The sequence below is a fragment of the Hylobates moloch genome, unplaced genomic scaffold (assembly GCF_009828535.3).
Source record: "Hylobates moloch isolate HMO894 unplaced genomic scaffold, HMol_V3 SCAFFOLD_11, whole genome shotgun sequence".
Classification (NCBI taxonomy): Eukaryota; Metazoa; Chordata; class Mammalia; order Primates; family Hylobatidae; genus Hylobates; species Hylobates moloch.
Genome location: NW_026652286.1, coordinates 1851610 through 1873500, shown reverse-complemented (window position 1 = coordinate 1873500; position 21891 = coordinate 1851610). Strand labels below are relative to the sequence as shown.

At 48.9% G+C, this 21891-nt stretch overlaps 1 protein-coding gene across 8 annotated transcripts in view; it reads right to left on the bottom strand.

The window, feature by feature from the left end:
- The window catches only part of AMBRA1 (autophagy and beclin 1 regulator 1), a 199824-nt gene that overhangs the window by 8129 nt on the left and 169804 nt on the right, over positions 1–21891 (bottom strand). For all 8 annotated transcript variants that reach the window (XM_032166118.2, XM_032166120.2, XM_058424555.1 and 5 more), the window contains 3 exons: positions 13691–13830; positions 6137–6229; positions 4367–4560 (listed from right to left, as the gene is read on the bottom strand). In XM_032166118.2, the coding sequence (XP_032022009.1) occupies positions 4367–4560; positions 6137–6229; positions 13691–13830 (427 nt within the window). The remainder of the gene's footprint in view (positions 1–4366; positions 4561–6136; positions 6230–13690; positions 13831–21891) is intronic.

The window sequence follows — 21891 nt, the reverse complement described above, 5'->3', positions numbered from 1 at the left end:
GAGCCGTGTTCGTGTCACTGTATTCCAGCCTGGATGGAAGAGCGAGATCTTGTCTCAAAAAATAAAAACAAAATAAATAAATCTTGGTGCCTGTAGCAGGTGTGAGTGCAGGTGGGATCTCCCTTCTAGACCAGCCCAGAAGAGCTGAACTCCCTGACCAGAGGGTTTCGCTATCCATGCTCTTGCAGCTCTGGTTTTGTCAATACAAAACCTGCCAGCTGCCTCGGCATGGGGAAATCTGGGCCCAAAGAGAGCCCTGATCCCTGGGCTCCCCTGAAGAGTCTGACAACAGAATAGTGGTATGAGTGCCTCAGAGCAAGGCTCCTTGCCCTAGGAGGGACAAGGCTGGACACTGACACCCATCCATCAAGTGCCCATACCCTCTGACCCACACCTCCCCTGCCCTGACTGGTTTCTGAAAGGGGTATGGTGTGTGGAACAGCTGTGGGTGCAGGGTATAGGCAGAGCATGCAGGGATGCAGGCAGGCAGAAGCAGCCAGCTGCCCGGTCTCACTCTGCCTGCTGCTCCCGCTGACCAGAGTCTCAGCTTAGCTGGGGCCATCCTCTACCGCCTGCTCTACTTTACAGGAGGCGGGGATAGTGGGACAAGGAACCAGGTCCTGCCTCCTCAAACCAGGGAAAAGAGCTCCTTCCCTCTGCCCCACCCTCTGCCCCCATCCCCCCAAAAGAATGAAAGGAACTTATAATCGACTAGAAGCCAGAAATGAGCTGCATGCTAACCAAGAAAACAGCAGAGAATTCTCCGGGAGGTGAGACACCAGCAGCCATACTTCTGAACGTGGCAGCTCCTGCTCCCAGAGCCCCAGCATGTCACCTTCAGGCTGAAGGCCTCACTCCCAGCCCAGTGCCAGTAACTTGCCCTCCCCACTCATCCAGTGTCAGTTCTCCACATGCACCAGACATGCCATGAACACAAATTAGTGGTCCTTTATGCAGTAACACGTCTTTGAACTTGGTGCCATTGCATGTGCTGAGACATGTCTCCAGGAATGCTTCCCCACCACCCTACTTCACCTGACTCCTATTCATCCTTGAAGACTAGGCTCAGGGCCACCTCCTCCAGGAGTCTCCCCTAAGCCCCACAGGCTGGGCACAGCCCCTCCTCCTCTATGCTCCGGAGGTCCTCATCACACTAAAACAATTATCAGTTTAGGCGCCCATCTCCCTCTCTAGACTGTGAGCTCCTCATGGAAGGACGGAGAGGCCTACTTGTCTTCACCACTTTTACCAAGTGGCTGACACATGGTAAAAAAGCTCAGTGAAATCAGATCAGAAAGGGCTGCCTAGCCGGGCGCAGTGCTTCATGCCTGTAATTCCCACTTTGGGAGGCCAAGAAGGGAGGCTTGCCTGAAGCTAGGAGTTCAAGACCAGCCCGGGCAACATGGTGAGACCCTATCTCTAAAAAAAAAAAAAAGATAAAAAAAAATAGCCGGGCATGGTGGCGCACACCTGTAGTCCCAGCTAGTCAGTAGGCTGAGGCAGGAAGATCGCTTGAGCCTAGGAGTTCGGACTGCAGTGAGCCATGATGGCGCCACTGTACTCCAGCCTGAGCAACAGGGTGAGACTCTATCTTTATTTCATTTATTTACTTGTATTTGAGACAGGGTCTCACTCTGTCTCCCAGGCTGGAGTGCAGTGGCATATCACAGCTCACTGCAGTCACCACCTTCCAGGCTCAAGCAATCTTCCTGCCTCCAGCCTCCAGAGTAGCTGGGACTACAGATGCGTGCCACCATGCTCGGCTAATTTTTTGTATATTTAGTAGACACAGGGTTTTGCTGTGTTGCCCAGGCTGGTCTTGAACTCTAGGACTCAAGGGATCCTCCTGCCTTGGCCTCCTAAAGCGCTGGGACTACAGGTGTGAGCTACCATGCCCAGCTGAGATTCTGTCTTTATTTATTTATTTTATTATTATTTTTGAGACAGAGTCTTACTTTGTTGCCCAGGCTGGAGTGCAGTGGTGTGATCTTGGCTCATTGCAACCTCTGTCTCCCAGGTTCAGGTGATTCTCCTGCCTCAGCCACCTCAGTAGCTGGGATTACAGGTGCCCACCACCATGCCCGGCTAATTTTTGTATTTTTAGTAGAGACAGCGTTTCACCATGTTGGCCAGCTGGTCTTGAACTCCTGATCTCAAGTGATCTGCCCACCTCGGCCTCCCAAAGTGCTAGGATTACAGGCGTGAGCCACCACACCCAGCTGAGACTCTATCTTTAAATTAAAAAAAAAAAAAAAAAAAGGCCGGGTGTGGTGGCTCACACCTGTAACTCCAGCACTTTGGGAGGTCAAGGTGGGAGGATCACTTGATCCCAGGAGTTCAAGGCCAGCAAGGGCAACATAGTGAGACCCCCATCTCAAAAACAAACAACACACTCTTCCAGTGACTGCTATTTGCACATACATATATACATACTACAAACATACATAAGGGGCTGGCCGGGTGTGGTGGCTCACGCCTGTAATCCCAGCACTTTGGGAGGCTGAGGTGGGCGTATCACTTGAGGTCAGAAGTTCAAGACCAGCCTGGCCAACATGGCAAAACCCCGTCTCCACTAAAAAATACAAAAATTAGTTGGGAGTGGTGGCAGGCGCCTGTAATCCCAGCTACTAGGGAGGCTGAGGCAGAAAGAATCACTTGAACCTGGGAGGCAGAGGTTGCAGTAAGCTGAGATTGCACCACTGCACTCCAGCCTCGGCGACAGAGTGAGACTCCATCTCAAAAAAATAAAAAAAGAGGCCAGGCACGGTGGCTCACGCCTTTAATCCCAGCACTTTGGGAGGCTGAGGCGGGTGGATCATGAGGTCAGGAGTTCGAGACCAGCCTGGACAACATGGTGAAACCCTGTCTCTACTAAAAATACAGAAATTAGCCGGGCATGGTGGCACATGCCTGTAATCCCAGCTACTCGGGAGGCTGAGGCAGGAGAATCACTTGAACTCGGGAAGCAGTGGTTGCAGTGAGCTGAGATCGCAGAGGTTGCAGTGAGCCGAGATCATGCCATTGCACTCCAGCTTAGGTGACAGAGTGAGATTCTGTCTCAAAAATAAATAAATAAATAAAAATAAAAAGAAGGGGCTGCCTAAGAGAATGGCCCACTTCTCCAAACCCCTCCCGCTGTCAGGGTTTACTGGGAGCTCTGAGAGGTCTGCCTCCTACTGAGAGGGCTGGCCTGCTGGCTCCATTGGAGAAGCCCGTGGTGGTTCCCTTCTGCCTGGCCCTCAGGCTTCCTGGAAAAGGCCTAATGGACTCCAGAGCAGCTTAGAGTCCACAGAAACCTGCAAAAAAGGGCCTGAAGATGGCAGAAGGAGCCTTCCACCACCTCCTCCTAGAGGCTCACAGCGGAGGTTGGCTGCTCCAGCCAGCACCACCTTATGGTCATGGCCCCAGCGAGGGGCTTCCACCCAGCACAAATGCAGGAGGTGGGCTGTGCTACAGACCAAAGAGGGACTTCACTTTGAAAATTCTCAGTTCATGGCATCGAGAGCGACCATGCAATACCCTGTGGGGGACAGTGGTGTAGAAAGCCGTTCCCTGGGGTGATAGGCACGTTTATTATTCTTTGCCTGACATGCACCATGGCTTTTCCTCCCATGGTCTCTTCTGGGCAAATGGCTCAACACAGACTTAGAAAATGTGTCTGTTTGGAGGCTGCTTTGTTTGGAGCTAGGACCAGCAAGGGGGCTGGAGGTAGGGGGTGAGGATAGCAACTGAGTGAGAACAGCCTGTTTAACACAGCTGCTGATGGACTCCTAAGTGGCTCGAGCTCTGCTGCTGGGAAGTGCTAATTGGTTTTTAAAAGTGTGAGGCTGGCACAGAGAGTCAGGGCCGAGTGTGGCAGAGCCACACCTGAAATAGGTGAGAGAAAGGGGCTGATGATATGCCAGGCTGCAGCCAAAATGTCAACGAGCCCCAGGTGTGACAGGAGTGTGAGAGGTCCTCCCATGGGGCAGTCCCAAATCTGCCACACTGGTAAGGGGACGACACACTAGGCTGTGGTTTGGCCCCAGAAGCTAAGGCCTGGGGTGTACTTCTCTGGAATGGCAGCTTGCAGGGGAGAGTCTCCCTTTAGCCCTTTCAATCCAGGCTTTCTGTGCTCTCTCTTTGGAAAAAGAGCCGGGGTCCTCACATTTTAGAGGAGAGGGACATCAGCGTACTTGGTGGGAGCTGAGGCGAGCTGCACGAGTGACCCAGCTCAGGGAAACCATGTCGCTGCTGAGGAGGCTCTTAATGCCACCAGGCGGGCATCACCCAGACATGGGAGGGGGTGTGCATCCTGAGTGGGAAGTGGCACTCACTCGGTCTTAGGGTCCCTCTCCCACCCCCTCCAGCGCCACATGGCTCCTACCTTCACTAGGACCTGAGGCGGCTGTCCCTGGCTCCGGCACCTCCCTCTCAGTCTGTGTTTCGGCATTCTGCAGCTGAAGGGCCAGCGTCTGGGTGCCCTGAGATGTCACTGAGGTGGTGGGGTTCCGGGGCTGCAGCCCAATGGCATTCATCAGCCCCATGTCTCTGTCTGTCCGCCATGTGGCTCTGCTGGTTCTAGGGAGAGAAAGGCAGACTGAAGTCAGATGGGGCTTGGGACAGCGCCCCTCACAGCACTCTGCTGGCTCTATGCCAATCCTCAGGGCAGTGTGGGCCAGGCCCTGCAGGCTAAGAGAAGCCCTGTGCTCCTGCAACTACCTCTTGATGGCGGTTTACTTGTCTGTGTCCGTTCTCCCCCAAGGTTAGTCTGTACCGTGGAACAATGAAAGGCCACAGAAACATCCAATCTTGCAACCCTGGCTCACTCAGTCATGCCCTTCAACAACAGGCCCCTGTCGGGGAGTGGGGAGGAGCTGTAGAGATGGCTGATCTGAAAAGACGTTAATGAAATTCAGGAGGCCAGTAGCTGAGATCATGGGATAAAGAGTGAGCACTAGAAGAAGGTCCTTTCTCTCTTTAGCTTTACCTTCCTTCCAACTGTACGCTCGTAAGATTCCACTTTGAATTCTTGAATTTCCAAGTGAACTGAGAACTCTACTTTGGAGGGAAAGAACTGGAACTCTTTTTTTTTTTTTGGTGAGACAGTCTCACCCTGTCACCCAGGCTGGAGTGCAGTGGCGCAGTCTCAGCTCACTGCAACCTCCACCTCCAGGATTCAAGTGATTCTCCTGCCTCAGCCTCCCGAGTAGCTGGGATGACAGGCATACACCACCATGCTCGGCTAATTTTTGTATTTCTAGTAGAGAGGGGTTTCACCATGTTGGCCAGGATGGTCTCGATCTCCTGACCTCGTCATCTGCCCGCCTCAGCCTCCCAAAGTGCTGGGATTACAGGCGTGAGCCACCGCACCCATCCAGGACTGGAACTCTTATGAGGCTGTTCTGGGATCCTCTTTCCAGGGCCTTCTGAAAACAGACCCTTGCAGGTAGGGAGCACAGGCTGTCCTACAAGGAAGGTTCCGGCCAATGCTAGCATCCCCCTTCCTTGGGCATGTCCCAGGCACTGCCTTGGAATAGCTGGAGCTGGCAGCAGAGGCAGCCCAGAGCTTTTGAGACTATCACCAGACACTCATATTTCTAGCTGCTTCTGGGACTATTCCTCCAGCTATGCTCAGCAATTCTTAGGGGAAGTAGCAATTGCTTTGGGTTTATCAACAACCCAGCGCTTTGTTCCAGTCTTCATTAGTGAATTAAGTGATGAAAGGATCAGTACCAGATTTCTACTAATGGGTGCCTCAAGAGGATTTGTCCCTGGGCTACAGCCCTGGGCAGCTTTGTCCCTGAGGTCCTGGTCATCTGGAAGAGCCTGGGCCACGGAGCAGACTTCATGGGGCGGCATCCTTCTCCAGGCCCTATCTTCTCTCCTCACCCCAAGTGTGCCCAGGCACCATGGCCAGGATGGGAGAGGGCCAGGGGGTAGTTCTACAGCAAGACTCTGAGAGCAGAGCTTTTGTTCTCTTTCTTAGCCACACAACACTTTTCTCAAATGAAACTGTACACAAAAGATCAAGGAGGTGCTGCTCTGGTTGAGGAGGGACCCAGAGCCCTAGAGGGCGCTGCTTAAGAGCCCATTAAAAGCAGGAGGAAGGGACGGGCCTCCAGCCAGCTGCTCCCTGCCTACTTCCCAAACATACCCAGGCCGCTCGCTGCTCCTGCTGTTGGAATGGACAGTGAAGACCGTCTCGTTCAGCTGGTCCCAGTAGTACTCAACACCAGAGTTTAAGGCCCTAAAAATCAGTTGGGAAGGGTATAGAAGAAGGTGAAAGGCATTAGAGAGGGAAGGATAAGAGCTCCTGAAACTCCTGGCTTTGTGGACTGTGGCTGCCCATCCTTTCTCTCTCCTGGGGCTGAGCTGAAACCAAGACCAGAGCTGCTGCCTCATCAGGATGCTCAGTGCTGGGGCAATTCAGACAAATCTCTAATAGCCTAAATGCCTGGAATGGTGGGTTTAGCTTCTCCCTTCCCCCTGACAAGCCTAACTGGCTCCTCCTTGGAGCTAAGAGACAGCTAAAAAATAGCAACAACAGATACAGGCAGTGGGTCCTGAGTATTCTTCAGACACAGAGAAAGGAACTAAGATGGCAAATGTGAGGCTGGAGTGAGGCCCACTGGACAGATATTGAGCCATGGACAGCACTGCCCAATGGGCATGCCTAGTCTTGAAAAGCAGAGGCCTTGGCCGGGTGCCGGTGGCTCACGCCTGTAATCCCAGCACTTTTGGAGGCCAAGGCGGGCAGATCACGAGGTCATGAGATCAAGACCATCCTGGCCAACATTGTGAAACCCCATCTCTACTAAAAATACAAAAATTAGGTGGCCGTGGTGGCACGTGCCTGTAGTCCCAGCTACTCAGGAGACTAAGGCAGGAGAATCACTTGAACCGGGAGGCAGAGGTTGCAGTGAGCTGAGATCACGCCACTGTACTCCAGCCTGGGTGACAGTGTGAGACTCTGTCTCAAAAGAAAAAAAAAGAAAAGAAAAGCAAAGCAGAGGCCTCAGAAAGCAAAGACAGTGCAGGCTCTCGCCCCTGGGGCGGCCTGAGCAGAGGAAGACAAACTTCACCAAAAGTCAGCTATTTAACCTAGAGGCCTAGGTCACTCTCCTTTAACAACAGAAGTTACCTCCATAAAGAGCAAACATCCCCAAGTGAGTGGATTATAGGATGCTGGGAGGTGCTTCCTTCCTAAACATGGGTGTTGGCCAGGACAGAGACCAGGCAGGGCCTGGATGACGTGGGACTGTGTCCCAGGAGGTCCCAGGAGGCTGTGCTGCCTCAGGTAAAAGGCAACAAAACCAGGCACTGAGCCTCCAAATCTGCCTTTTTTTCTGAGATGGAGTCTCACTCTGACACCCAGGCTGGAGTGCAGTGGCATGATCTCAGCTCATTGCAACCTCTGCCTCCTGGGTTCAAGCGATTCTCCTGCCTCAGCCTCCTGAGCAGCTGTGATTACAGGTGTGTGCCACCACGCCCAGCTAATTTTTATATTTTTAGTAGAGATGGGGTTTCACCATGTTGGCCAGGCTGGTCTCGAACTCCTGACAAGTGATCTGCCCACCTTGGCCTCCCAAAGTGCTAGGATTACAGGCATGAGCCACTGTGCCCAGCCCAAATCTGTCTTTTTAAAATTTTTTTTATTTTTTATTGTTTGAGATGGGGTCTCACTATGTTGCCCAGGCTGGTCTTGAACTCCTGGGCTCAAATGATCTTCCCACCTCAGCCTCCCAAAGTGTTGGGATTACAGGCGTGAGCCACCATGCCCGGCCCAAATCTGTCTTTAGAGGGTAACTATGATTAGGCTTCACCTGAGGGACTACTACTTGCTTCTTTGAAGGGAAAGAGCCACAGCCAAACAAAAGTGCTCTTCTTTTCACTGCCCTGTAGTAAACCTCTCCCAGCTCCTTTTAAGGGGCCTGTTAGGCTGTGGAGTTGGTGTAATTCCAAAGGCCACCTCTTTAAAAAGCAGTACAGTTGTCCCTTGGTATCTCTGGGGAATTGGTTCTAAGACCCCCTGTGGATACCAAAATCTATGGCTGCTCAAGTCCCTAATACACAAACTACCCATATCCTTTTATATACTTAAAATCGTCTCTAGATTACCTGCACTAATACAATGTAAATTATGCAAATAGTTATTACACTGCATTGCATGTCACTCTGTTGCCCAGGCTGAAGTGCAGTGGTGTGATCACGGCTCACTACAGCCCTGACTTCCCTGGGCTCAGCTGATTCTCCTACCTCAGCCTCCCGAGTAGCTGGTACTACAGGCGTGCCTCACCACGCCTGGCTAATTTTTTTTGTTTTTGCTTTTTGTTTTGTAGAGACAGGGTTTCACCATGTTGCCTAGGCTGGTCTCGAATTTCTGGGCTAAAAAATCTGCCTACCTCAGCCTCCCAAAGTACTGGGATTATAGGTGTGAACCACCGTTCCCAGCCTAATTGTATTGTTAATTTTCAGTTTTTTTTTTTCCCAAAATGTTTTTGATTTATGGTTTGTTGAATCCATGAATGTGGAACCTGCAGATACCAAGGGCCAACTGTTTATCCTTCCCCTTCTAAACAGCCATTTTTGTGGGGTTTGGAGATTGTCTGAGAACCAGACGGGCATTGGAGGGCAAAGGTGAGAAAAGGCTACCTTACATTATGGAAGAGGTAAATGGCCAGAAGTAACAGCAGAGGCCTTCAAAAACAAACTCATCTCTGTTTTTGGTGTGCAAATCCTGTCTGTCTTAGATACTGTGTGAAGCTGGCTGCCAGGAAGACTGATTTACAAACTTGTCCAGATGTATTGACAGGTTGCAATACCACATGGGTCCCTGCCAAATCCCTCTTCTGGAATTCTTGCTAGCCAGGGCTGGTTAGTGACAACAAACTGTTCACATCAGACCTACAACAAACCATGTACTTCCTGACCCGGTACCTTCCTTCCTACCTCAGAAAAGAGGCCACAAGAAGGCCTGCTGTCTGAGCTGGGACTGTCAGCATAATGCTGGTGGCCAAAAGGTCCCCTCAAATGCTTTCCATCCAGGCAGCAGCACGGAGCATCATAGGCTCAGGGCTGTGACCTTGGCTACTGACTGAAGAGGTCCACTGCCAACAGAACAGGGGCCATACTTCCTGTCTCAGATGTGTTGCTCCACTATGCCTCCCTATCCCTATCCTTTCTGCTCCCCACAAACAGGTCTAATTCTAAGCCTGGATTTGCTTTACTTTCTGTGGTTAGAGAGCTGGACTACAATGAGCTCATGGATTTGGTTTCAATTCCAGGCACTGTACCAAGGAATAGAGTTGAAGACACCCTCTCTGGCTACTGACACTCTTAGCTTGCTTGCTTGCTTTCTCTTTTTTTTTCTGAGATGGAGTTTCATTCTCGTTGCCCAGGCTGGAGTGCAACGGTATGATCTCAGCTCACTGTAACCTCAGCCTCCTGGATTCGAGCGATTCTCCTGCCTCAGCCTCCCAAGTAGCTGGGATTACAGGTGTGTGCCACCAGGCCTGGCTAATTTTTGTATTTTTAGTAGAGACAGGGTTTCTCCATGTTGGCCAGGCTGGTCTCGAATTCCTGACCTCAGGTGATCTGCCTGCCTCAGCCTCCCAAAGTGCTGGGATTAGAGGCGTGAGCCACCATGCCCGGCCTGAAACTCTTAGCTTTCAATACAAAGTGTCACTGACTGTCTGTGAGCTAAAGAATGATCCCAACATGTCCTGGTGTCTTCTTGGGTCTCAGTGAGGGTGAATGAGTCACTGTTTGCTCTGGGTTCTTCCTGGGAGCTACACAAATACACCAAGGGAGGAGGAAGGCTGGGAGGTCCAATCAGGGCCAGCCTTTTCCAGTGGGCTTCCACCTCACACCTGGCTTCCTCCACAGCATCTGGAAGCTGTGCTTCTGGGCCTGGCTCAACAACTTCCTCATGCTGAGACCTTCCGGGGCTTCCTGCACAGACCTCAGCTTGCTCAGTGGTCACGATGCTCTCTTCACAGAACTTCTGGCTCTGAACTTCCCAACTTCTTGGGACCACTCCCTTGGATAGCATTTTTCTTTCATTTATCACTGACACGGCTGCAGAGGATCAGACCAAAGATCCCTAGTGTCTCTGCAGTGCAGGGAAGAGCCAGCACCTGGCTCTTAGAGCCTCGCCTGAAAGATGTGGTCTCCGTGGCAATTTTGGCTCCCTTTTGATTCGGAGGCATGCTTTCCCCTCCCTGGGTGATGATACTTGACTCTAATTACCATGATTACAGAAGGGACAGAGCTGGGGCCTTGTCGGGAGCCCCACAGTTGGCCAACAGGCCAGATGCCCCATACTTATTCTCAGCCCACCTCTCTTCTGCCATGAGTCCCCTGATTCTGTCCTTTGAGCTGACTCTGAGAGGCAGTGGGCTTCCCGCCAGCACCTCCCCCTGCCACATTTGTAGGGCTGGTTTATGAGGCCGGAAGTAAGCAAGCACCCCCTCATATCAACCTGGCATTTCATACTCCCCATGGTTATCAGTGGGGGTGCTGGCTGGCTGGCAGGCAGCCAGAGGCACAGCAGCAGCTTGGGCAGAGTGCAGGTGGGGGAGCAAAGGAGGAGGGAGCACCTCACTGCCAGGAAGGGCGGGATGACTGCGCTATCAGCCCCTGGGATGGCTTTGTAGCGCGGCTGACTGGCCAGTTGTTTGTCTTCTTGCCTGTCCTAAGAATTCCTTCCCCTGGAGAGATGGAGGATTTTTGAAGGCCTTAGTCTACTGCCAAGTGGGTTTTAGTACCACCAAGAGATGCCCAAGGAGCTTGTTCCTCTGTCTTTGTGCTTGGAGAGAGTGCTGAGGCGAAGACAATGGAGGAGAAATCAAGAGCAGTACTGAGAGCACAAAATGGAGTGCAGCTGCCTGTGCCTGGGACAAAGGCAGACAGCCACCTGTTTCGGAGGGAGGGCTGCAATCTTGGCCCAGCTGGCTGGCTGGATCCTGTGCCCTTGGGAATGGGTGTGCCAGGGAGCTGTATCACCCAGGGATAGGCAGCTGCCTATGAGAAACACAAGAACCCTGAGCTCCTACTTCCCTGTTTGTTCTCCGCATTTGAGACCGGAGACCACTCATCCGTAGACTGCTCAAAAGACATGAATGCGCTCACTGATCCTCTCTCATTTCCCCCTGCATCCATGCCTGACCTGCTGAAATGTCTCAACACGATCCAAAGCTGCATTCTTTACCTGAGGTCTTAAAGAGTTACAGAAGTATGTGTGTGTTCTTGTGGCATATTTTTCTGTGGAAGACAGTACATTGCTTTTGTCAGAATTTTAAAGGGGTTTTTGAGTGAAAAGGGCTCTGGATAGTAAAGTGAGGAATTCTAGTTCTGTCATCTATCTGTTAGGAGGCCTCAGAGGAGTCTTAACTTCCTTAGGTGTATATTGCTCACACACAGTCTTCCTTGCCTAAGCTTTGAAGAACTTGTCATGTCCATGTCCAATTTATATGGTACCCTTACATTTTGGGCCCTAAGGCTTGAGGCATTTGCCAACCTGACCCCAAGAAGTCAGGAGAACAGCAACCAAAAAAGATGGGCTAAACTAGTTTTCTCTTAGTCCAGAACAACTTGGTCTGTGACGGGACACTGTTCAACGCGTCCAGTGCTAATGCCATCTTACTCAGGCAAGAGGCTTGAGTTCTTGGTGGGTAAGAGAGTTCCCCAGGCAGCCTAAGATGGCTTAGGCCAGCTGAGACTCTGGGATGCTGGAGCAACATACGGGGAGAAGAGAAAACAGAAGCCAGAGTCAGTTTCATGTTTAGCTGAGGTGACGGTGACTGACACAAAGTAGGTAGGCTGGGGTTTCAGACATAAAAACCTTTGTGAGGCCACAACGAACTGGGTGTAGATTATTTTTGCAAGGGAGAGGACTAGAAATTTGGCTGGGACAAAAGTTAGTGGTGGAAGCCACAGACAAAACAACACTGCTGAGGAAAGAGGTCTCGGAGAAACAGGGAAAGAAAGGCCTGTAACTGAAGTGTAAGTAAGAGTAGAATCATAGTCCAGAATTCTGTGCCAGTTTTAGAAAAGATGCTTATTAGATTCCTCGTATGAACTGTTAACAAAAGAGATAAGACAATCAGCATCATGTGCTTTGGGGAAAAGGAATATTTCAGGACAGATCCTGGGACTAGGGACAGGCCAGAGGAAGGGCAGAAACTGAGAGACCCAAGGAGATGATGGTGAAAGATGGTCTCTGGAGCAAGTGGCTTGCAACACAAAACACTCTTGCAGATCCAAGCGCAGCCTGGCCAGGCCAGGCTTAGACAGTCTTTGGGAGGAGCTCAAACAATTCAAAATGGAATGCACGAGCTGCCTAAGAACCAGGTTTCCTTTCTCCTGGGCCACTGACCTAACTCAGCCGATAAGGACTCAATCAGCAGTTCCCTACCAGGCCACACGAGCTGACCCAAATACATCCTTTAGGAGAAACTATCAAGGGTCCCATCAAAAGGCAACATGGGCACTTCCGATAACCAGAGACCCTGTTGGAACTGTCACACCACACTCTGTGATCTGCAGAACACTCTGGGAAAAGACTCTGCACCAAGTGGAGGTCAACATGAGGACAGCCTGGAGGCAGAAGTGGCATTTAGTCGGCTGGAACCTTGCAGCGTCCCACGCAGCAATCAGCCTGATCTGCAGTGAGGCAGAGCTTCACACTCTCCACCGGGCTGGGGCTGGAAACTGATGACAGACCTGGCTGACTCCCAGTGTCTCTAATGAATGGATGCCTGGAGAAACCCTGACCTCCATAAAGCCAGAGGAAGGGGAAGGGGTGTCATCAGGACTTCAGACACAAATCCCCTCCTTCTTCCTACTTCAAGACCAGATAATAATTGCTTTGACTGTAAATTGAGCTTTTCTTTTTTTTTTTTGAGACAGAGTCTCACTCTGTCGCTAGGTTGGTGTGCAATGGCATGATATCAGCTCACTACAACCTCTGCCTCTCAGGTTCAAGCGATTCCCCTGCTTCGGCCTCCTGAGTAGCTGGGACTACAGGCACGTGCCACTATGCCCGGCTAATTTTTTGTATTTTAGTAGAGACGGGGTTTCACCACGTTGACCAAGATGGTCTCAATCTCCTGACCTCGTGATCCGCCTGCCTCAGCCTCTCAAAGTGCTGGGATTACAGGCATGAGCCACTGTGCTCGGCCCCAAACTGAGCTTCTCAATCTGCTTTCACTAGTATAAGCTAGAGCTCCAAGCAGAAAGGGAAACAAGCAAGACAGAATCCGGCTACTAGAGATCAGTGGTTTAATAAATTAGGGTTTCAACAATACCTATTTCCAACTCTTTTTAAGTTAAAGTCTATGGCATTTACTCAAACCCAAGACCACCTGTTGAATTTTTCTAACAGGGTTTAAAAAAGAATCTTTGATATCTATGCTTTTGACTGCAGGGAAACTTTAGTTATCACTAGGAAACCAGAGAACAAGGGAAAACAAGAAAAAAAAATATTGCCTTTAGATTCAAGAAAACACGATCACTAAATCAGTCTCTGGATGAAATGTGAAATGGGGAGCTAACCCTACCAGCCCCTGTGGGAAGAGGACCCTTTAAGGAGTGGCGCTGAGAATGAGGCAGGCTCTGGATGGACTGACATTTCCCATCTAAAAGACCCCAACTGGTGAACACTGATTACCCCAGTGACCCCTCAGCCCCCACACGTGAAGCCACTTACGCTGGTCGGCAGATCACCAGGTCTCCTTTGTTAGTGCCATAGGCCAAGCCAAGCCCTGGCTCAGGCAGCCAACGGGCAGAGTTGATACTGACATGTCTCCGCTGGTCGGCAGGCATGGGATAAAGGACGTTGAAAACTCTCTAGGTAGAGGGAAAGAGGGAAAAAAAGAGAATGGGAGGAGAAACAATTTGTTACCAAGAATAACAAAATCCAGGGAGAAACAAATTACAGGGAGGAAAGGAGGTGGTTAGTCTGGGAACAGGATGACTCTTTTTTTTTTCTTTTTTTTCTCTCTCTCTATATATTTATTATTATTATACTTTAAGTTCTAGGGTAAATGTGCACAACGTGCAGGTTTGTTACATGTGTATACACGTGCCATGTTGGTGTGCTGCACCCATTAACTCGTCAGTTACATTAGGCGTATCTCCTAATGTTATCCCTCCTCCCTCCCCCTACCCCACGACAGGCCCCAGTGTGTGATGTTCTCCTTCCTGTGTCCAAGTGTTCTCATTGTTCAGTTCCCACCTATGAGTGAGAACATGCGGTGTTTGGTTTTCGAACAGGATGACTCTTAACTCATGCCTGAGAACCTGGGGCAGCAGGAGAGATGGGATTCTCTTAGTTTTGGGGAGAGCTAAGTCTCTTTTAAGAAATACTAGGGGACTCTATGGCTCTAATAATGTGCTCTCCTTAGAGCCTCTTAGCAAACTTCATTGCTTTTAAATTAACTCCCTGGAAAGCCCCATAGAGCTCACCATACCAGGACGGACTGCCCATAACTTTCCTCTGACCAGGCCAACCAGTGAGCATCAGCCTTGGCTGGTAGTCCTGTTACCATGGAAATCACAGTGCTCTCACAGCAATGGGGAATTGGAGGTGATAGGGGGGCGGGAGGGGGTGATAACATCAGAGAACATTCTTAATTCATCTAATTAAAAGCAATGTTAAAACTGCTATTGTTAAGGAAACCTAAAAGGTGCATTAAGATGGAGGGAGCGGAGCAGAGGGGAATCGTGAACGTTCAGGCACACAACTTGTTTCTAGCTTATATAAATCACTGTTAAATTGATTGTTTCTCTTTTTCCAAGCTAGTATTTTCTGAGCGGCATATTTTCTGAGTATGTAGGGTTTGGGCTGAAGGTCAACTATGGCCTCACAGTCTCTTTGGCCACTCTCTGATATGTTTTAGAAGCAACTTAATCAGAGATGGGGCAGGTCAGTGGAAGAATAAAAGACATGGGCTTTAGAGTTAATAAGACTTGGGTTCGAGTCCTGATGCCACTACAAAACAATATCTCTGGATCTCAACTTAGAACAAGCACATACATTCAAATAATTCGGGAGATTAAAAGAGATGATATATCAAATGCCTGCCATGGTGCAAGCTCCTAAATAGTAACTGCTATTATTGTAACCAGGAACCTGCATCTGAGTCTCTTCACAAATGATCATCAGGGCCTATGAAAACGACAGGAAGCTGAAACTCTATAAACTGGAGTTTATTTCCCTTCTTGCTTCCTCAGTTTTTAATCTATCAAATATGAACTTCATTTCATCTGCCTTTACCTGCCCCCAGGGTTGATAGAAGGGGAAAAAAAGAGAAAACAAATGAGCATGTGGTTTAGACAGTAATATCCATAAAATGAACTTAGAGTGGTACAATAATAAGTATTTTTCTGACTATCCTGATGAGGGATGAAGGTGGGGAGGGAGGAAGGCAGGGAGGGATGATTGAGTCTGAACTAAAAGTCCACTCCACTTATGCAAACCAAGTGATAAGCAGCCCTAGATCTGAGAACACATGTTCATGTGCCCTGAGTGCCTATCTGAAAGGCCTTTGACAGGACAGCCTCCAGAATAGAGAAGACAGCAGCACGTGTCCTCAATATACTGACACACACACACACACAGAATCTTGTTATTAGTAATTTTCTAGGTGTTGTGGTGCTGTGAAATGTGCCCTGTGGCAGCTGCATTAGGGCCCTCCTACACCCTTCCTGTAGGACTCAACTCCAAATGTAAGGAATTTGTTAGGGCTCCTTAACTTTGCTCTAACTGAGGAGACTATTAAAAAAGAACCCAATGAAGTTAATGAATTTCTCTCGTAGTTATCTGGAGTGTGGCTACTTGGCCTTTGGATCATCTCCTCCTGGCTGGCAGGAGTCTCAAGCAAATTCATGGCTGCTATTCTCCACTCAGCCTCACTGGCTGAACGAGCACAGATATGGTAATACCATTCTTTCTCCTTTGCACCTAATCAATATTTTGCCTTTAAATCAAGCAATGAGGTGTGGCACCTTTATTCTTTCTCATGGAGGTTTTCACCTTCTCAGAAGATAACCAATGGTTTCTGTCCAACCTATAGACTTTATGGTTAAATAGAACTTGCCATTTAACTTTTAATACTAAAGGACAATGTGGGTGTGATTAGACAATTGTGGCTGTGATCACTTAATCTGTTTAGTTTTCCTTCTCCAAAGGTCAGATGGTGTGAGCAGAGCACACCCAGAGTTAAGGAGGGATGAGGGTTAACTTCAATGGGTGCCTGAGGGGAGCACCTTGGTTTTGAGCCTGTAGTAGCTCTATATGGGCCTCACAACAAAGTCTCCCCTAAAACTACAATGATTTATTAATTGTAGGGAATGGGGCAACAGGGCCAGAGAAAGTAGCCTTACAAGGAGGAGAATAATAAGACTTTAGTAATCAGATGCTTAAGTTGCTGTGCTGCGTTTTTTAAATGGGGGTCTTAAACAAAAGAATAAAAGACCTCTTTTCCAGAAATTTTCCAGACCAGGAAGTAACAAACAAGTCTCTGTCACAAATTTACCTTTTATCATTTGTTGCTGCAGAGGGATTAACAGGCAAATATTATCTATTTGCTTCTTAATATAGGAACTTCCTTTGGGGACAAAACCCTCAAGATGCCAATATGAAAGATGAACCCAGCTTAGGTGAGACAAGGTCACAGAGGGATTGGAGAGAAGTAATGAAATGTTGAGACCCCCGGGTTGTTGCTAGCCACTTCCCAACTTCTGCAGCGGCAGGAGTCATGGGGGCATCAATCTGTCCCCCAGCTATGGCACTCCCTCATGCTCGAGTCCTTAAACAGTGCCGAAAGGGCAGTTCTCAAGTGCACATCTCTTCCCATGTTTGGGTATTAGGCTAAATCCTGCTTTGTGGCAGGAAGCCAGAAAATGCCGCACAAAGATCAGCAGCCTCCTGGATCCTGATAAGCACTTGCTCGCTTAGCACACTCTAGTGCAGCGTGGGAAGGAGGGAGATGAGGGCACGGAGGGTGCAGGATGGGAGGTTAATCACTGATCCACAGGCTGAGAGGTCATCTGGTCCAGTCATCCTCATTTCACACATGCCTGAAACCAATGGACACTCGAACAATGAGAATCTGGCCCATTTTGAAAAGCACCCAGAGATGTAGTGTCTACCCCTTTCCTTGGCCAAAGCTGAACAGCTGTCGGTCCACCTCACTGAAGGGAAATACCTCTGACAATTAGCCCTACAGATGAGAGACTATCTAGACAAGTTTCTCAGTACTGACAGATGGTTATGCAGCTCTGCTAATCCCAAACCATTTATGGTTTTGGTCATCAGTCTTTCTAACCCAGAGACTGGGTGAGTTGTGAGTCCCCTTTTAGATTTCCATGGGGACTGGCTCTGTAATCCCAAAGGTCATCAGTACTGACAAAGACAATATAAGAGATGGCTCTGGTCTTCATGTACAGACACCCTAAAAACATCTCAAGTAAAGGTTTCCTTAATACTAGTCAGGTACCCTGAAGCTCCCCATGGGATGTTCAGAACAAAGCTTGGGTGGCCTGCTGAACACCCACCCTGTCCCCCACTCTTCTCTCTGACACAAGAGACTTGCCGTGCAGATACACCACCAAATTCTATTACACTGGACGGATTATCAGGAACAGGGGACCCTCTGTGGGGCTGAAGACAAAACCCAGCTGCTGAATCATGATTGACGAGTCCTGGTTTCACCTGTCTCCACTGCAGCTCTTCCCTGGTATATGACGAATGCTGACAGCAACCCCTCTTCCCAAAGTAGATTGTTCTCATTTCTGTCTAACATCTATGAAGGGAAATAGAATCAATATGCTAGAAAGAAGAAATTTCTTAGAGTTAGTGCAGTCTCAGCATGTCAATAGGGAATGAGTCTGGTTGCCAAGATCTTTGTGGTTCTAAGGGAGTAGAAGACAATGATTGCTCCACTTCTAGTGTCCAAGACAATCTCTTGTACCGCTTGCCTCTCTACCCCTCAAACTCTAACAGGAAGTGAGCGCAAAAGAAAACAGTTCTCAGATCAAAACTAAAAGTGTCTTGTTTCTTGTTCAAAGATAGACAGGAAAAGAATGAGAGGGAGCCAGGAGGTCAGTGGAAAACCTTCTTCTCCACCCTTTTAAAATGAAGAGGAAAAAGGTATTGCAGCCCTCAACAAGATGGTCGTATTTTTTTTTCCCCTACTGCATGCCAATAAAACTCAGACCAGTAGTTCAAGCAGCAAACAGCACTGTTCAGATCAGCCCAGATAAGAAGCTAAAAGAAAAACTTTGTGGTTATTTTGTTTACATTTGGGAATCTCATCATCTGTAAAGCTAAAACCTCGCAGTGGTGGCCAGAGGTCAAGTGCAGTTGGCTGATCTTCTTTAACTAGGAAAATGGAAGCTGGCTGGAGGAGGGGGACGACTGGAAACGGAGGCTAGAAGGCTGTGGGAAGAGGTGCAAGGTGCAAAGCAAGGGGGCTTTGAGGAAGAAAGGAACTGTGAGGAGGAAAAATGCCTTCTGGGTAATGATGGGAATTAAGGAAGGCTTCAGGTTTTAGTGAGGGTTACTAGAAGAGAATCAACTGAGAAGGGGAAAAAATCAATAGAAAGCAGATGCTAAGAGACAGCTGACCTTTCCATCGGGAATGGATGGCTACATATCTTGTCACAGGCTGAGAAATGCACATATCCTAGAGTGGCAGTGGGAGAGATACCTTGGCCATCTTTTCTTCTTTTCCCGCTGTTGATCTGCTTAGATCAATGAATTACTGAGTTTCTTCACCCCTAGGAAAGTCTGATTGCTTTTTAAAAACTTTAATTTCTTTTACTGTCTCCAAACCTTTATATTCTATGTTGGAATTCAGAATTCACAGAATGTTGATGTAATTTTTATAATTTTATTATTATTTTTTATTTTTTGACATGGAGTCTCGCTCTGTCACCCAGGCTGGAGTGCAGTGGCACGATCTAGGCTCACTGCAAGCTCCGCCTCCTGGGTTCCCGCCATTCTCCTGCCTCAGCCTCCTGAGTAGCTGGGACTACAGGCGACACTCACCATGCCCGGCTAATTTTTTGTATTTTTAGTAGAGATGGGGTTTTACCGTATTAGCCAGGATGGTCTTGATCTCCTGACCTTGTGATCTGCCTGCCTTGACCTCCCAAAGTGCTGGGATTACAGGCGTGAGCCACCGTGCCCAGCCAATTTTTACTGTTTTTAAATTTTTACTGTTTTGAGAGAGCAGGGCTAACTCACGGGCAGTGCACTCATTTTTTTTTTTTTTTTTGAGATGAGTTTCGCTCTTGTTGCCCAGGCTGGAGTGCAGTGACACGATGTCAGCTCACTGCAACCTCTGCTTCCTGGGTTCAAGCAATTCTCCTGCCTCAGCCTCCCAAGTAGCTGGGATTACAGGCATTGGCCACCACGCCCGGTTAATTTTGTATTTTTAGTAGAGACGGGGTATCTCCATGTTGGCCAGGCTGGTCTCGAACTCCCGATCTCAGGTGATCCACCCGCCTCAGCCTCCCAAAGTGTTGGGATTACAGGCATGAGCCACCGCGCCCGGCCAGTGCACCCAATTTTTAAAGTGATTATTTAAAAACCCAAATCATAGCTTTGTCTGGAAATTTTTAAAAAATCAAAATACCAAGTCACCTAACTCTCCCCCTTTGAAGCAGGAACAAATCTGCCTAGATCGCACATATACAAACCAAAGCTCTCTCCCAGCAGAAAAAAAGAGCAAACAGCAAACAGCCTTTTTTTTTTTTTTTTCAATTTGTTCAAATTTGTTGCCCTTTGTTACTATTGACAATGTGCTGCCTTCAAGGCATTTCTAGGCAACCTCCTATGATTTGCTGAGTCCTACAAACTTTGTCTTATTCATTTGTTCCTCAAGGAGACCCCAAGGGCAGTCAGAGGACAAGCTTTTTATTTTTCAATTGGCCCGCTGCTTTCCAAAGGCCACCCCTGGCCATTAGGATCAAAGCACAGAGATTACTTCAGCTGAGGAATCTACTTCTGTGCTAAAAGAAATACTGAGGCACTCACGGCTTCTGGAATTCCCAGAAATTATACTTGCTGGGCGTGATGGCTTCTGCCTATAGTCCCAGCACTTTGGGTGGCCGAGACAGGAAGATCACCTGGCACCAGGAGTTCAAGACCAACCTAGCCAACACAGCAGGATCTGCGTGTCTTCAAATAAACAGCCAGGCATGGTGGCACATACCTCTAATCCTAGCTACTTGGGAGGCTGAGGTGGGAGGACTGCTTGAGTCCAGTTATTAAAATTTACAGTGAGCTATGATTGTGCCACTGCACTCCACCGTGGGTGAAATCCTGTGTCTTAAAAAAAAATTTTAAACAAATAGGCCAGGCGTGGTGGCTCATGCCTGTAATCCCAGCACTTTGGGAGGCCGAGGTGGGTGAATCACGAGGTCAGGAGTTCAAGACCAGCCTGACCAAGATGGTGAAACCCCATCTCTACTAAAAATACAAAAATTAGCCAGGCGCAGTGGCAGGTGCCTGTAATCCCAGCTACTTGGGAGGCTGAGGCAGGAGAATTGCTTGAACCCGGGCGGCAGAGGCTGCAGTGAGCCGAGATCATGCCACTGCACTCCGGCCTGGGCAACAGAGTGAAACTCTATCTCCAAAAATAAATAAACAGAAAGAAAGCAATTACTCTGGTTTCCACATCTCTGGGCACAGAGCACAACACAAGCTCTTGAACTTCTGTGGCTTTTCTACATCTCAAAGGAAATGGTCTAATGAGTCCTAGAGATTCACCTTGGATAAGAGAATGTTTCTATATCTTTTGCTTGATCCATTTGTGTGTGTGTGTGTGTGTGTGTGTGTGTGTGTGTGTGGAAGAAGTAGTATTTCTCTGTTCAGGACAGGGATTATATTAAATACTTTCAGCTTTTACAAATATATAAATTGATTTTCCTACCAATTCTTGAAAAAAAGGATGTTTTGCCTTTCACTTTTTAAACTATCTACTGGGAACCTCTCATCATGTCTCAATGCTGGAACTAGAACCTGGAGAAACTCACTGATATCGGTTAGAACTGTGGAAACGAGGCCGGGCACGGTGGCTCACGCCTGTAATCCCAGCACTTTGGGAGGCTGAGGCAGGCGGATCACGAGGTCAGGAGTTCGAGACCAGCCTGACCAACATGGTGAATCCCTGTCTCTACTAAAAATACAGAAATTAGCCGGGGTGGTGGCATGCACCTGTAATCCCAGCTACTCGGGAGGCTGAGGCAGGAAAATCACTTGAACCCAGGAGGCAGAGGTTGCAGTGAGCCGAGATCGTGCCATTGCACTCCAGCCTGTGCAACAAGAGCGAAACTCCGTCTCAAAAACAAAAAAAAGAAAACATCGGGCTGGGCGCGGTGGCTCACGCCTGTAATCCCAGCACTTTGGGAGGCCAAGGCGGGTGGATCACGAGGTCAGGAGATCAAAACCATCCTGGCTAACACGGTGAAACCCCGTCTCTACTAAAAATACAAAAAAATTAGCCGGGAGTGGTGGCGGGCGCCTGTAGTCCCAGCTACTCGAGAGGCTGAGGCAGGAGAATGGCGTGAACCCGGGAGGTGGAGCTTGCAGTGAGCCGAGATCGCACCAGTGCACTCCAGCTCAGGCTACAGAGCAAGACTCCGCCTCAAAAAAAAAAAAAAGAAAACATCATGGAAATGAGTAAGATGCTCCCTATTTTCAGGATTATCTCATTAGTACCTTGATTCAATTAGGGCATACTGAGTAAAGGGCTGTTTCAGTGATAGTGGTGGTGAGCAGGGTGCACATGCGTGGGCATGTAGAGAAACCCAGGGCACATGAGATTTCAAAGTAACACACACTTAGGAAGCAAACGTTGCACGCCTCCCGCAGCTAACTAAGCACAGTGAGGGCTGGGG